Source organism: Typopeltis vanoorti, chromosome 11, assembly GCF_054136105.1.
Source record: "Typopeltis vanoorti isolate ZY-2024b chromosome 11, IOZ_Tvanoo_1.0, whole genome shotgun sequence".
Lineage (NCBI taxonomy): Eukaryota > Metazoa > Arthropoda > Arachnida > Uropygi > Thelyphonidae > Typopeltis > Typopeltis vanoorti.
In genome coordinates, this window is record NC_143559.1 from 81,114,458 (window position 1) to 81,132,074 (window position 17,617).

General features: G+C 34.6%; 1 protein-coding gene across 1 annotated transcript in view; it reads right to left on the reverse strand.

Moving 5' to 3' along the window:
* Positions 1 to 17,617, reverse strand: part of LOC150101790 (calcium-activated chloride channel regulator 1-like) — a 99,080-nt gene that overhangs the window by 14,318 nt on the left and 67,145 nt on the right. The window contains exons 3-11 of the mRNA XM_090400190.1: positions 15,867 to 16,164; positions 11,026 to 11,132; positions 10,417 to 10,587; positions 9,570 to 9,703; positions 8,314 to 8,428; positions 7,908 to 8,132; positions 7,323 to 7,625; positions 2,892 to 3,131; positions 1,287 to 1,557 (exon numbers count right to left, since the gene is read on the reverse strand). Of these exons, the coding sequence (XP_090256316.1) occupies positions 1,287 to 1,557; positions 2,892 to 3,131; positions 7,323 to 7,625; positions 7,908 to 8,132; positions 8,314 to 8,428; positions 9,570 to 9,703; positions 10,417 to 10,587; positions 11,026 to 11,132; positions 15,867 to 16,164 (1,864 nt within the window). The remainder of the gene's footprint in view (positions 1 to 1,286; positions 1,558 to 2,891; positions 3,132 to 7,322; positions 7,626 to 7,907; positions 8,133 to 8,313; positions 8,429 to 9,569; positions 9,704 to 10,416; positions 10,588 to 11,025; positions 11,133 to 15,866; positions 16,165 to 17,617) is intronic.

The following is a 17,617-nucleotide window of genomic DNA, read 5'->3' on the forward strand; positions in this document are numbered from 1 at the left end:
AATATAGCAACGTAACTCATTTTCAAAAGCTGGAAAATTAAAATTTTTGTTTTTTATTTCTTTATTGATTTAAATTCTAATCGTAATACATTTAACAAAGTAGGTTATTTGTGAAGTTTTTACGACATTTTTACTACAGATACCGCATAAGGTGCAATATAATCTTTGCTGTCCTTGCACCATTGATTTGATTGATATCTGGTTTATTGGCGCAAGGACAGCAAAGATCATATTGCGCCATACGCGGTTTCTAAATTTCTGTGATGACATTAAATGAAAGAGGAAATAGACAAAAAGTTCCCCCAAAAAAAGTTTGTGTGTCATTTAAGGATAATATCATAAGACGACATGGGAAAATACAAATTTAGATGAGAATTAGCATTACAATATGAAAACATGTGCTTGGTCTGAGGTTAACTGATTTAAAAAAAAAAAAAAAATGAAATCTTTTCGTTTCGACTGATTTGATAACATACAAAATAAAATAATTATTTTCGTTTTTCTTTTTCTTTTTTCTTTTTATTTTTTCTCTTTTATTTTCGTTTTTATTTTTCTCTCCAGATAAACTGGAGAGAAAAACCTTGCTGTTCACGTCCAAGACCGGCTAACTTGGCTATGTCTTAGAAAGATCCTTAAGCTCTTCACGTCGGCGACGGAATCGAGCCCAGGACACTCCTTTCCTAGGCATATGGTTGCGAATAATGTACAGATTGAATAACAATGTGCCAATGTCCTTGTGGTACAAAACTGGTCACCTTAAATCTTGCTGGTCACCTTAAGTTTGCCTTATATACAATATCTCCATAGAAACTGAAGTATGGTATTTAGTAGACAATGTTTTGGCACAAACCTCTACGTCTGTGTGCATCCATCGTGAACTAGTAGATGATAGAATCTACTGATGCTTGACTGGATAAAGGGTTATTCTTTTATGTGGCCTACCTCACCATTTCTTCTGATTATTTTCATTATTACATTTCTATCTCTTAGTGACATTGGCAGAGTTGATTTCTTTAAATATTCTTAAAGAAATGGGTTATTTTTGATGCACATTTGGGGTCGAGAGCAGCACAATCCAATTGTTCAACAAAGTAGGTTTATTTTAGATTAGCTCAACAGCAACTCAAAATATGATACACCATAAACTGTTAAGACTAGTCTTATTATACCAATTTTTAAGTATATCATGCTCACAAAAAACTTATTTATAACTGAAGAAATCAAAACAAACACAAACAATCAAGCAAACAAAAAAAGACAATGAAGCATTTTTCGATTCAGCTTACCAATACCGTCATCCCTAAGAGTTACGTCAACTGTTTTTCCCATTGGACGATCCACAGTAGCCACTACAGTAGCACCAATCACAGCCTGGTAACCCTTCTTCACTTCAGCATACACTTTAGCATAAGCCGGAAACTTAAGTTGCATTTCATTTAGCCATGAGCGGACCCGGATAGGCTGATGATGGGGATCCTTAGCTTCTGACGTCAATGAAAAAGAAACACTAAGTGGATGATAGCTTCTCTTCTGGAAGATTATGCTCCACATTCCAGTCTATAATATATTTTTTAAAATTTAATTAAATTTTAATTTTAACTGTTAATTTTTATCTTAAAAGTTTTTTAATTGATTTAAATTTTTTTAATTAATTTTTTTTAAATTTTAAGTAAAACTTTCAATTTTTAAAATGATTATTTTTTAATTTTACTTTTTTATTTTTTAGTCTGTAATTTAAACTCTAAGTTTTGATAAATTGGCGGACCATTCATGAGCTCAGAAAGGGTTCTGAATGATATTTTAATTTAGACATCTAACGATACATATTACACTCACATGCCATTCGCCATAAAAAGAATGCAGATCTCATATTCTTTCTAGACATAACCTTAGCCAGTTTTCAGGGATAACCGCAATTTCTGCCTACACCAAACATAAGCTGCAAACATGTCACCTGTATCTATCTCTAAATCCTCCCTGCATCTCTTATCTGTCTACAACTCTAACTTAGAGACGACATTCTCTGGTACTGTCGCCCTTCTATGCACAATTCCACTGTCCAGTTATTATCCTGCTCGCCAGCCTCTGCTTGTTTTCAACTGCCTCTCCATCTCCTCAGAACCAGGTAACCATTTACTGTATGTAGCACACTATAGTATAGTGCACAAACTGATTATTACTGACTGCTTTTCATATCATATTTAAAACAAATCTATTAAGCATGAAGATTTCTGTTTATTGAACAAAAGGCGACCTCCTCTATTGGTCATATTGCATGATTTAAATTTCATGAAAATGAAAGGAGATAATCGAAAGTGAAACGAAAAAGACCATCACGAAATTTTTTCTAATAAATCCCCCCTCATAATTATTCAAGGTAATTAATTCTATTTGAGGATCTGCATTTGTAAACACTCAATATAAATGTGTAGCCAAGCTCGGGTTATGCAACACTATCGTTCAGAGGGAATCGCATAGTGGACTATTGAATTGTGAAGTGTTTACTTTTAATCTCACAGTCTGTGGCGGCCACAATCATCTTGATCTAAGTAACTTACTTTTTCTGTCAAAAAACGAAATAAGAATAAAAAAAACTGAAGCTAAGTTAAAGGAAAATACTTGGTGAATTCTACTGAAGATTGCATGTATGAAGAAAATTTTCTTGCATTTAAGGTAAGAGAAATAAATTAAGAAAAGTGGCAAAGCCTGTGGATAGTTGGTCAAGAAATCAACCGGTCCATTTAATCGTATGATTACACTCCCCTCAGTTTTGTATCTTGTACAGGTCAGTTATTATTTAATCTGCACAAGAATAAACAGTCATATTATTCTGAACTTTTCCTACACATTCTTGATTATTCAGCTAAAAGAAAATGATAAAGGTTACTTACCTCTGCTTCGGCAAACTTGAATTGAATTCTTTGGCTTACGCCGTCATCTTTGCTGTACTCCCGACTTCTTTCATCGTACACTTTCCCACTGGGACTTCTTAAAACGACTCTTACTTCATTGATGTTAACTTGGACATCAGGACTAGTGATGGTGAAGATAGTATTTCTACCAAGATCGCTGTCAACGAGAGCTGTTTTATCTGTTTGGTCTTTTTTGAGCGGGAACATCTCATCTTTTATCTGTGTATATAACAGAGTGAGTGAGAGAGAGAGAAAGAGAGGGATTGTGTTGTTATATTGAATTGTTTACTACATTTTAAATAGTACAGTATTTTATTTTAGAATAGATTTTAGAATATATATACAGCATATGTGTGTGTGTGTTTTTCCCTAACAGAAATTTATCATAATTTTCTGATGAAACAAATTGTACCACATTCTATTCAAAGAATTTATCTTGTAATAAAATAAGATTAATGGCTCAGTAAAACAACAGGGCATTGCCAGTAATAAGATCGAATTATAGTGTACAACAGTTGACTAGAAATAAATGATAAACTGATATTTTAACCCGCAATAGTGCTCTGGTGTCTTTAAGCCAAACGTGTCACAAATCTGAAAGTGTGAGTGTTTGATTATGCAGTACCAAAACAATGTGGTACGTAGTGCTGCATTATCTTAGGTATCGCAGTATGACTGTACCGTTCACTATATTCAGTGGGCCAATACCACATACTATTAAACAAATTCTCCCCATTCCAGCACAATCGGCTGGAACAGTGTGGTCGGTCCTATTGCGAACTTTCAGTGGACAGCCATCAGCCCTGGACTTCAAATGAAAATAGAAGATAGCTGGAGCCTCCATTACAAATTCACAACTGTGCATTGACATTCGATTATGAGTTAGTAGGACACATCTGGTCCATGCAATCCAAGATGAAATAATATTTGCGTAAGATACGTGTACTTGTCTTCTATTCTGAGAGATGAATATGCCTTCTGCTTCTGCACTTCTGAAACTCAAGAAGGCAACATTCACCTTTGAGTGTCTCTGGATGCAATTTCGTTTTTCAATACGTCTGATGGTTCTTAGACTTATTTCTCTGAAATTAAGATAACTATTCTTTCAAATTTAAAATAACTGGTGCATGAAAAGCATTTTACATTCAATTCAAATAAAAAATTTAGGAAGATCCAATCATGTTAAGGGAGAGATCCCGTGGAATTTGGTTCAGATCTTTACCATAGAGGCGACCTTACAAATAATAAGATCCTGTTTACTTAACACCTTTGATTTAAGTAGTCACTTTGATGACCTCAAGAGATAGACGTTCTTCATAAATGCCATTATTTCACCAGGAAATTAATTTTTCATTCCAGTTGTGTGGAGTTATACATTTTTCCATTCCAAAGCTGTCAGGTCAAAATCCTTAATCCACGGCACCAATTAAAAGACCAACATATGGATAGACTCGGTGTCTTTTAGGCTAAAATCTCAGAAATTTATGCTCGGAAGGCTCATATTTTTGCAAGGTTCGATTACATTCGAAACTTAATACTTCCGTAGCGCGAGTGAAAGACCTCGTCGACTGGAAATGACGTGATTTTTTTCTCGTCAAAACGAGACGAATCTTACATGGATTTTTAATTGTGAGTTAGACGATCTTATAGTGGTTATATTTTTCTTGTATTTGTATTGTTGCGATAAATAATATACTACCGGTCATTTATAGATCATGGGGTAGGTACTAATTATGTACATTTACTGGTGGACTAGAAGAAGTTACTAGGTTCTTATTATGTATAGTTTTTTCCCACATCAAATAATGAAATAAAAATAAACAAGTTCGAGTTAATGCCTTTTCCTCCAAGACAAGAAAAAGAGCTTTATTTAGCCCTCAGTAACTGTTTTAAGATCAATGGGCATTAGATCTCTATCCAGCAATCAATGCAAGTTAAAGTCAACGCTATTAATGATCGTAGAGGAATTTGGGACAGTACTACCGCAAAAATTGCTATTACTTTAACACACATCAGACAATATTCGCTCGCGCCCTCGGTATTGTCTGATGTTCAACTAATGAGTGCTGCCCATTTTGCTATAAGCTATGAACCTGGTATATTGCAAGATGAAGCTTACTGTTACAGCTTCACTAGAGGAAGATACTTAGGTTTATGAAAAGGAGGAGGTACAAGGGTTGCACAAACTCAAAAAAAAATTGACAATAGGGACTGATGGGATATCGGTACTAATGCTAAAAAAAGTATTCAGTTAAACGGACTATTTTTTTGAGCCTCAGAACAGAGAAGATTCTACAGGAGTGAAAAGAATGTTTGATGATCCTATTGCACAAGGGTGGGGCAAAGACGGATGTATCTAACTCGCCCTATCGGTATTCTTTTCATTCCTGGAATCTTCTCTGTTCTGAGACTCAAATTATACAGCCTTGTGAAAGAAACAGCCAGTTCAGCTGAATAGTTTTTACCATCCATGCTAATATCCCATCGATCCCTGTTGACAATTCTTTTTTCGGTTTGTGTACCCCTTGTTGTTCCTCCTCGTGACCTAAATTGACAGAGAATCATACTTTCATACTTTGTAATGAAGAGCATGGATGTATTAAGGGAAGACCATGTATGAGCAACTTGCTCACATTCTATAATAACGTTATTGTTGAGTTAGACAAGGGGAATAAATATGCCATGATACTCTTGGATTTCGCTAAAGCTTTTGGCAGAATATAGCACGGAAGGCTGTTGCATAAATTGAAGAATATGGGATTAGATTAAAAAATATTAGCTTGGATAAGAGGATGGCTGACTGACAGATACCAGAAAGTAGTATATGGGGGAAGTGAGTCAGCAAGATTTAAGGTGACCAGTTTTGTACCACAAGGACATTGGCACATTGTTATTCAATCTGTACATTAATGATATTGGAAAGGATTTGACAAGCGACATTCAGCTATTTGCTGATGATGCAAAGATAGGTAAGGTAATCAGGAATGTTGCTAATATGTACTTGCAGAATGATTTAAGTAGGCTGGAATTGTGGGCATGGGAAAACGGATATCAGTAAATGTAAAGTCATTCATTTTGGCGTGATTAGATATCCAATGTCGTATTTGCTGGGATTATGCTAGGAGAAACTGGGGAAGCTAGTGATCTTGGAGTTTTAGTAGATAGATAATTGAAGGAGAGCCTCCGTTGCTCAGGGTTTCATACGGAGGTGAAAGGGTTTTCCTCCCAGGAAACTCGTGTTTCGTCCCCAACTAGACAAACCGACCAGTAGGACGCACGCAATTTACAGACAAAGAATATTTATAGGTATAAAGCTGCCCACCTTATTCTGGAGTTATGGTTACGAATTCCAAGAATGCTTTGGAAGGTCGTAAGCGTTTAAGTATCTACTACAGCCAATGATGATGATGATGAAATAATTGAAGTTTCAAGGACTGTATAGCAAATACAACTCAGAGTATAATTGCAGTGCTGAAACGAAACTCCAAATGTAAGGAAAAGGTAGCCATTTTGCCTCTTTATAAGACCTTGATAAGACATCACCCGGGCTATTGTGTGTGTGTGTGCAAGTCAGGTCTCCTGGTTTCCTTGATAATTCTGATACAGTGGAGAGAGAGAAAGTGCAAAGAACAGTGCTAAATTCTATCGGGATTGTTGAATACTGATTATAAAGAGAGATTGAGAATTTGTAGACTGCAAACAGGAGATAGAGAGAGAGAGAGAGAGAGAGAGAGGAGTGATATGATTGAGACTTACAGACTTCTGAAAGGATCATACAGGATTTCAGTTGATGGAATTTTCAATTTCATTTCTCTAAGAAGGGGTGAGGGCTAGATTTTTTTCTCATAGGGTGGTGCGTAATTGGAATGGATTGTCTTTGTAGGTGGTAAGTACAGAGAGTGTGATGTGTGGCCTCCATTGATGAGCCCCTGACTACCTGAAGGTCTCTCTTAATAATAATAATAATAATAACAACAACAAATTTCATTTTCTTGTTTTGAAAAAAGTGATTTTCCTTTCAACCAAATAACGTTTTCAACTATTTAATCCAGTTCAATTAAACTTTGAATGTATTTTCCAACATAACAGTTCCCTTACGTTGTTATATTTATTTGATCTGTTTCTTCTTGGTTAAATATATATACAGTATAACTTTATTTTTATTAATTCATAAAAGCTGCAATTGTCTCACCATAATCGTATGATGGTTGAAAGTTCGATGCTTCTGTTTGAGGATGTAAAAATATGGGAAGATTACGTGGAAAAAAAAGAAGATACTCTTGCAAAAAACAAACCAAAAAAAACGAAGGTTATCGTAATTTAAAGAAATTAAAATATGCCATGTTTTTTATATTATGAACTTTTAACAACAAATTTAGCGTATTGAACAGACTTCAAAATGCTCCATACCTGGACTGGTTGAAAATTGATATCTGCTTGTGATGTAACCGATTCCAAAAATGCCGAATCTAATGCTGAGGACGGTCTAGTTCCATCAATGTTAGCGAAGAAGTATCCTTTTCCACCAGTCGCTAAAGTAACATTTTCTAGTTTGTCGCTGGCATTCCACCCAAAGGCTATTGTGTTTATGAGCACCTTTTCGCCAATCACATCAGGCATGACCTCATGCAGGAAAGGTGGGATATTTTCCTCGCCGTCCGTAATGAGAAGAATCAGTCCTCCCTCGACAGGAAAGTTACTTTCTTTCAGAACCTGCATGTAAGAGGGGGGAAAAAAGATAGGTGGGAGAAATTTCTGTCCACAAGCATGTGAGTGATATAAAACACAAGAAAAGGAAGAAATCAGGACATGTCACAAAAATCATTACACAACTCAATTAATTGCTGTTAACACTCATGTGTTTAATTGGAGAATAATAATACTAATAATATCATGTTATTATCAATTATTCTACAGTAAATAAAATAAAATGGAACTATCTCCAATTCCAAGTAATGCTATTAACATTTTTAGATATAATTTTGATATACTTACTTGAATTCCTTTCATTAATCCTCCACCAATTGCTGTTTTACCACCATCATCAGTATTCGGTAAGCTTTTGCTAAGTTCCATCCGTGTTTTGTTGGTAACCTTGGTGAGGCCATGCAGTATAGAAGCTCTTGTGCTAAACTGAACAATACCAAGATAAGCACCATCTGGAATTCTATCTTCCACAAGTCTTGTTGCAGCTCGGTGAAGAAGTTTCATGGGTCGGCCCTAAAGTAACAAGCATTTTTTTTAAAAAAAAATCAGCAAACCTTAAAAAATATGCCATTTAAATATTTTGTCTAAACCAGCTTTGAATGGCTGAATTAAATAATAACATTTATCTTATTGTTAAGGTAAGTTTTGCATGTTGGTATTTAAGATGTTAAGTGAAAGTTGCGGTGAAACTTACATTCATGCTTCCTGATACGTCAAGAACTAAGACATAGCGACCCTCTTCTGTTAAAGGTGGTTGGATGATGCGAAATTCTGGATCTGTTACAATAGGAGCATCTCTGGTTACTCTCCTAGAAAAACAGTTTTAGTAAATGTTCAGTAGATTTATACAAGCGAAACTTGAGTTTCTTATCGCTCCCTCCAAAGTTACTCTTTGAACTGTCCAACTTCCTGACTGGACCGCTATGTAAGGAGAGGGTGTTTCTCTTGAGAGTAGATTAAACGTCGTATATGAAATTTATTATTTTTTTTTGCAGCTGTCTAAAATACCGACATTGAAATATGAAAATCAAAATGTTTGTATTCACATTAATAGCAGAGAAGGTCATCAATTTGCTTTGGTTTTGGGTGGCCTTCATCTTTAGAATAGTGGAAATATTCGAAAACTTGCGTAGCTTGTTGCTTCAAGTCTTGTTTCTAATTCTCAGGTGACACAGAAGAAGTACAATGATAAACCCATTTTCAATCGACCAAAAAACTACACTGACCAGGAACTTATCTAGACACATCGAGGTGAAAACTATGTCACTGGAAGCAAAAGTGTGTGCCACTGCAGAGAAGCAAACTGGCATAGTTTATGTAGTTTTTGCTAGATGGCAATGGAAGATTTTTAAATTATGAAATCAACTGAATTATTCTACTGTAACTGCATACTGTAAACAAATAACTAATATTTCATATTTTAAAAAATCAGATTTATATTTTAAATGCTAAATAATTAGTCATGATGGTCAGCACGGATTTGTAAAAAGTACTCTTAGTTTTAGCGATTTACTCGCATTTTATGATAAGGTAACGAGTGTGTTATATAAGAGAGGATCGTATACTGTACAAGGATATTCTTGGACTATTCAAAAGCATTTGACAGATTACCACATGATAAGTTGGTGTACAAGCCGCAGGAGAACGACACCAGCAAGTTGTGTATGATGAAACATTGTCTCAAAAAAGAAGGTTACTTTTAATTTTTTTCCCTAACGGTTTCTCTAATTTAAAAATCCTAGAAGTTAAGTGAATATGCTAAAATAAAAACAATTCATAATATTTTACTTAAAAGGCATCCCTGTAGTAATTTACTGGCCTAATTGCTATTTGGTTTCTTATACGACTAAGATTTCCTTACATACAAGATACACCAAAAGAATAACATAATTCATGAGTAATTCCGATAATAAAGTTACATTATTATTGACCAACTAAATATTCTATTACCTCTTTTGTGCAAAATCAGGATGCTTAGATATGATGCTCCATGTGCTTTCATAATTGCATAACATATTCTGTTTCGTTGGAGCATGAACATTATGAAGTTTCTTCAATTCGTCACTGTCGCAGAATCCTTCCATCTGAAATGGAAAACATTAAACGTCATTTCTTATCAGCAAATCGGCAAATAAAACAAGATTATTTTGTTAATCAGTGATCTTACAAATTATGCACTTGCATGACGTTGAAACATAATGCTTAAAATAAATACTCAGTATATGCAAAAAGCAGAAGTCGTAAACTTTTAACCATAATTGCAATTTAAAACCTTCCATTCTCATCATATTATCAACAGAAAGGGACATCAAACATATTAAGTTGCTAAAATGGTTTTATAGAATGGATGTAGGGGAAATTATGGCAGGAGGGGAAAGAAGAAGAAGTCATCATTTGAAGTTGAATAAAAGCGTAGTTAGTATGGATTTGAGGTTCAGATTATTTACAAGAGTGGTGAATGAGTGGAATGGGTTGTCTGAGGTTGTTGTCAGTGTTTTGTCACTGAATCTGTTTAAGCAAGGTATTATGTGAATAATGGTAAAGTTTCCATTGTCCAGAGAAGATTCTTTGGACAATCTGATGCGGAAATATCGCATTAGCTTGTCCTAAGAATCTTCTCTGTCCCCAAAGAAATTCTGAAGTGTTTTCTAAAAGTTTTTTTTTTCATCGTTCTTTCTGCATTGTTTATATTAAGCTAATACTCCTGCAGATTCAACAATAGTTTATTGCATCCAATTAATTTATAAAATCAGTAGAAAATGCAAGGAAATAATTGGCATATTTGATAGCTACTTACCGATGGAATGAATGGCATATACATAATGGATGCCTTGGCTACGTCGCTATGCATATCAGGAATGAAAATACAATCACTGCTCACATATCCTCCTTCCACTATTCTGCATGGACCACCATCTCGAGACTCGATCCATCCTTTGATGTTACGGATGCAGCTAGTTGGCCTTATCTGAAGAAAAAAATAATAATTACAAAGAATTTTTTTTTGAAATATTTGTATTTCATTGCTTGAGTTTCCTACCATCGTAAAACAATAATATATTTTGTGGGGGTTTTAAGGGATAGAATATTCTGTATGCTACGTATCCCTCATTGCCTTCAAAGTACGTTTCCCCAGTTGCTGGTATACTCTCTCTCTCTCTCTCTCTCTCTCTCTCTCTCACACACACACACACACACACACACACACACACACACACACACACACACACACACACACACACACACACACACACACACACACACACACACACACACACACACACACACACACACACGCACGCACGCACGCACGCATTTTAATTGGCTATTAAAACTGTATATGAATTAATGTGTCATTTTAAATCGAACTGTAACATATTTATCTAAAAAAAATTCCAATTCTTACCCTTCCATTTTCTTGATAAAACATTGGGTACCTTCGGTCTCCAGGATCACCATATTCGTCAAATACACCGTAACGTAAATGGGCCCACTCGTGAACTAGCTGACGTTCTACATGCGGGATATAAAAAATAATGCGGCAGTTAATATAAATGTTCAAAATCAAGTAGATAGTGGCAAAAACCCCTCCTCCCTTATCTACACATTATATTTGCAAAATAATAATAATAATAATAATAATAACAATTGTCTAAGGCGGTATTAATTACGTCTGTAAAATCTTCCAAGAGAGATGTTGTTCCCTTATTTTTCTGATCCACCATATTGTGTTTTGGGGATAATATGAAAGATCTCAGTGTATGCTGTGAGTTTCTTCAGTATGATCCGCTCCATAATTTGAATGATAATTGGTAATGTTGCTATGGGTCTGTAATTGCTGATTAAATTTCTTTTTCCATGTTTATATATGGGTGTAATTATGGCGGTATTTAGCATACTTGGTATCTGTCCTGTTTTAAATATTTTATTTATTAATTTTAGTAGGATAAGACTTAAACTAGTTGCATGTTGCTTTATATCTTTAGGTCTAATACCATCAATTCCTGGTCCTTTGTTTGGTTTGATTTGATGTATTGCAGAGAGAAGTTCTGCTTCTTTTATGGTTGGGAACCATAATGTCTGTTTTGATTGTGGTTCAAGTGGAGGGTCACGTCGTGATTAGGGGAATATTTCTGTGCAGTTCTTGGATGGAGTCTGCAAAGTATTGGTTAAAGTCATTTGCTAGTTGTGGGATAGGTTTTGCGTCTTTCATGAAGCTGTGTTTTATGGTTTCGGAGGCAGTGGTGTTGGGAACAGAATCTAGCATCTCATTGATCAGATGCCAGGTTTGTTTCATGTTGTTTTGTGCAGAGTGTTTGTCTCTGTAGTAGCTTCTTTTTGCATTTCTGAGTAGTGTTAAGGCGATATCTTGTTATCTTATATTCAGTTTTTAAAGCTGTGTTATTTGGATATCTCTTTAATTCTTTCCATAAAGCGTCCTTTCTGTGCATTTCTAGAATTAAGTTTTGTGTTGTCCAAGGATTTTGCGTTGTTTTTGAACGAATTCTGACTTTCTTTGTAGCTTTCTTATATATTTCCTCCAGTGTGAGTTTAATGTTGTTGTATAAGATATCTGCTGAATCTGATGCCAGGTGTTCTCAGTCTGTTTTTCTTATTTCGTGGTTGACTATTTCTTCGTCTATTATTGTTTTCTGTCGCTTTTCTTCTATAATAATAAATAAATAAATAAAATAAATAAACAAACTCGTATTTCTCAATGTCCTAATCTTCTTTATTCATTTGAAATATTTTTAAGTTCTTGTTGTTGTTGTTTTTTTCTCTTTATTTTTTTACCCGGGTAAGGTTATGCTTAGAAGTGAGAAATTTAAAACAGCGGCATGAGTTTTAGTGAAAAAACACATCAATGGAAATGTTACATAAAATTTTATGATGTCATTTCTTGTTTACGAATTTTTTTTAATTCTTTCCTCAATCCGCATATAATGATATCCTCCCAGCGGACGAATTGTGATGAAATTTAGAATCGGGATATTTACTAAAAATCATAGAGCCTCCGTAGCTCAGTCGGAATAGACGTAGAAAGACCTTTGGTCAGAAAGACTTGGGTTCGATTTCCGTCTATGACGTGAATGAGACCTTTATCTGGTCTCTTTCGACTAAAGGTGAGTTAGCCGGATCATAGGGAGGTAGAGGGGTTTTTCTTCCGGAAACTCGGGTTTTTCGTCCCCCAGAACAGACAAACCAACCCGTGAACACACATGGATCTGCAGTCAAAAATACATACTTAGAAGTCTCTCATTGGAGGGTACAACCTCAACCGGTCCTAAGGGACGGATGAGAAAAATTGGGGGAAAACCCCACACGACAATAACAACAACAACTAAAAAAAAACCCATTATCGACCGAGCGCGCGCACACATACACACTCGTGTTCCTTGGCGAAACCGTATATATCGTTCCTCACATCCTCTACGATTTCTAAATAACGCGAACGCGCGCGCGCGTGCACACACACACACACACACACACACACATACACACACACATACACATACACACACACACACATCAATAGGAGAAGGCCTGAAACGGAATACAACATATCTGTCTCCTCGAGGCAGCCCCTGTATTATCGAAACTTCGGTCCGCCACTGTATTTAAATACGTAGGTTTCTAATTTTTCACGGTTGTGAGTGACTTAAAAAATTGCGAGTGTGAGGAATCGTCGCAGATGGATTAGCAGATTAAGACTTTCATTAATATCGTCATATGAAATAAAAACAATCGCTCTAACGCCTTTTCATTTCTCGATGGAAGTAGGCACCGCCCTTTTTTTAGCCCTAACTTTTTGAAAATCTGTAGGCGTCCATTCTTTGCCTTTTGCCATAGTCGATGTTCAGTGCATTTCAGTAGTATGCAAGAGGCAATGCCTCGATTTTGAGGCATTTAAAAGCCTAGTTTTACCGAAGGAAGAAGTGTGTGTGTGTGGGGGGGGGGGGAAGTAACCTGTTTATCTACGTGAAAGATCGACTAACTTGAATTGAGTAATTACTACGAGGCGCGCCAGTGGTGTCCGGCGCCTGTGTGCAAAACTTTAGTCGGCGCCCCTATACCCCCCCCTCCCAATAATAAACACTTTATAAAAATGTTATTTTTAATATTTGATGCCAATAAAGTATTGGCATCAAATATTAGATATATGAAATACACCAATAGAGTATTTCATTTTGAATTTTATTTCCTAAATAGGGCATATTTTTAAAGTCAGGATCATTAGCTACACGTCGCGTGTGTTCCGATATAAAAGATCAAACTTTTCTAACATCTTAATGCATTTTAAAAAATTTGCCGTTGTTGCGATCGTCAAGTTTATTACTTTTACCACGAAGAGCTAGATTTTGTTTGCCAAAAACTGTACTACAAAAATTATTCTTTTTATAACTTCATACCAATGTTTCCTTTCGTTATCTAAAACTGTTTGTTGCAAATGATAAATATAAGTTTTATTTTTTTAAGGATGTAATTAATTCTGTCCATTTTTCGTAATTGTTCAAGTGATTTATATTTTTCTCATGACGATTCAGATACATTGCAAGATGTTGTCTATATTCTGCTGATAACAGCAGAATACAGAATAGAGTTAAAAACTGCAGCAGATTTTCTTATATATGTTTAGAGCAAATGCGAGTGTGAACAAGATTAAACAAATTCAAACGCGCGTCGTCTAAACAGTAAACTCACGCAAGTTCAAGTTTTTACTTGTTTACGCTGAACTAGTTGTTAGAAGAACTAGGATCACACAGAAAGTGTGGTAATTGTGTAAATTGACTGTTCAATTTTTTTTTTTCTTGAAAATGTCTTAATTAATACTTTGTTCGCGATAAACATTACCTGGAAGATGTAGTGAATAAACTGCATACCGCTACCATCACGTGTTGTGCTGCCCTACAGCGGTTCCATCCATCCCCGTCTATGTTAGGAACAGTATAGTAGCAAAACCTGTTGATGTTACAGGTCTGTGTTATTCAAACTATTTCCATAGTATATTGTATTTAGTTGATGCTATGTTCGTAGTTCGTAGCTACAAACCCACCAATGCATTAATTACTGAAACCTGTCCAGTTAGTACGACTACTCGGGCTTCGCTTGTTCGCGATGCTCTTTTTCTTGTGCCCCAGAATATACCAGAGATGACATAACGAAATTCTGTCACCTGTTTTCTCGAAAATTATTTCTCAAATATAAAACCGTCTGCCAGTATTCTCAATTATCATTTGTATCCAGCCAGTATAAGACTTATAATAGATGTAATCATGAATATATTGTCCAAAAAAGGACAGGATTCCTTTCATCTTCACAAATATGAGCTTTTTTTCTTAATTTACATTTCATTTACATTATTAAATTAATTATATAAAACTGTATAATTTTTCAAGGGTAGTTTAGATTTACAAATGCTGCTACCATCGAAAAAATCAAACGATAGTACAATTTCTTTATGTAATATAGTGGTCTTTTATTAGTTGCATTGTAGGGCAATCTTCACAGCTCTAAAAATGCTTCTCACTTTCCAAAGTAATTATCATAATTTTTGCTGCTAAAAAAAGCCAGAACCTGAAATAAAGATAAATTATTGATGTAATATTCATATTTTAGCGCTTGGCTTACGCAGACGAATCTAGTGAGTCAGTGCATCAGCCACTAGCTGTGACTGCTCTGCCACCTTTATACTAATTTAAATAATTGCCAATATTAAATATTTTATTTAACGTAGCATGAGAATTTCACACAGGAATATTTTCAGTACTAGGTATATGTTGTAGGCTTAACACACAAACACACGTGAAGGTAAAAATGATAATAAAAAACAGCACTGGCACATTCTTTAATAAAGAATGCCAATATTATTTATTAAACGTAATATGTAGACGTGTTTGTTTTACTTTATAATAAAATGTATTATTAATTTTATTTACATTAATGTTTTGAAAAATTTCTCTACAATAAATAAAATTTTTTTTTTTCTTATTTTTAGGTTTATCTTGAGGTGAGAGTAACCGTAAAAGTGGTAATTTTTTTCCCCATTTATTAAGCTAATGACAAATATTATTTCAGTATGAATTAACATGAATCAATTATTTTCGCTTGTTCATATTTACTTTTTTATACGAACAAGAAGGAAGTGATAAACACGTTTATAATTAAAATCTTCAATGGAAAGCATATTTAATTAACTCGTTACTAAGTATTATTATTTATAAGCCTAATTTTATTAAAACTTTTAACCTGGAGCTCCGAAGGTATCTGTGGTATTCCCTCTCAATTCTTTGATAAACCAGGGTGTCAAATGAATGTATTGGCCAGCTTCTCCACAACCGCCAGGCTGAAGTGTGTAAGGAGCGTTCCCATGTGCTGGATTTGCTTCATCTATGCGGATATGAGCTTTAGAAAAGAAATTCCCTGACAATTTCTCAAAATAAGGTTTTGTTGTCCACGTAGGTGGAACAGCAATTGTTATATTTTTAAAATACGCTTGACCTTTAGTAGAAGCGTGCAGAAATCTGGAAGCCTTGGTCATCAGTTCCTGAAATAAAAATTAAAAGGGAATGTCACAAAAGCAAAAAAAAAAATAAAAATAAATAAATAAAATAAAATAAAATAAATAAATAAATAAATAAATAATAAAGTAAATAAAATAAACAAAAACAAGAAATACATTATTTCAGTTTTCCTTTGATTTTTATTATTTATTTATTTATTTATTTATTTATTTGACCTTTTCAATGTACTGAAGAAATAAACATTATTTTATAAATTATGAACAAAAATAATTGAATACAGAAAAAAAAAAAGAAAGAATGTTTATAAATAATAGATAAATAAATTCTCTTCTGATGCCTTTCCATTCTTCCAAGGAGCTGGAGGCAGTCTTTTAGCCTTACTTCTTGGAAATGGTTAGGCACCCAGTCTTCGACTCTTATCGCAGAGATACAGTTTTTTTCCCAGTGAGGAAAAAAAACTCTACTTACCGTCATTAAACATTGACTAACTGTAGACCAGGCTGAAAGATGTGTGCAAGAAGCTCCTGTACCCAGTGACTTGAACCTCATTGGTCTTTCTTTTGCAAACCGGATGTCATAAAAGTGACCACAAGGCTATTCTAAGCCTCCAGAGAGTGAAGAGGGAAGGATATTTATTTAAAAGTAAATGTTTATTCAAAAATATCTCATCATTTTTGACATATTCTCTGTTGTCTTTAAATGATCATCGTTTTGAGCTTCTTTCCCTTATGGAATACGCCAGCAAGTTTCCTTTTTAAACATCAACAATATCATCACGTTGACGTTCCAGTTTAGCGTACATGCTATCACCTTTCTATCTCTTTTGTATACAGTTGATCATTAAACAACGTGGGGGTTAGGGGCGCTGATCCCCTCGTTCTTCGAAAATCCGCGTATAACTTTTGACTCCCCAAAAACTTAACTACTAATAGCCTACTATTCACCTGAAGCCTTACGGATAACATAAACATAAAGTAAGCTAGAGAAAATAAAATGTTATTAAGAAAATCATATGGAAGCAAAATACAGTACATATTTATCAATATCGTAAGTTTACGTCATCTGTTCAGAAGATGAATCGTGTCTGTCAGTATACCCACGTCAATATTGTTTTATATGATTAAAAAAAAATGTAGATGTTATACGTATTACTAACACCAGACATCAGAAATGAAAAGATAACGTGAAAAAGAAATTCATAGTTATTTACAGGTATAACGATTCATGCATTGATAACGAAGAAGCATCAATAGGATTGTTTTATGGTAGCCTAGTACAATCGTCAGGATTGCTTCGCGGTAGTAAACCCTAGTCTATACACTAATGAATGAATCGTTATACAATTATTTTTCTAATTAATTAAGTAAATTTAACTAATAAATAACAGTTATTAAGTTATTTTTATGCAGTTATGATTTCATACTGCATCTTTACGTTTGTTTACAATTCTCTCAACTGCAAATGGCCATGTACGAT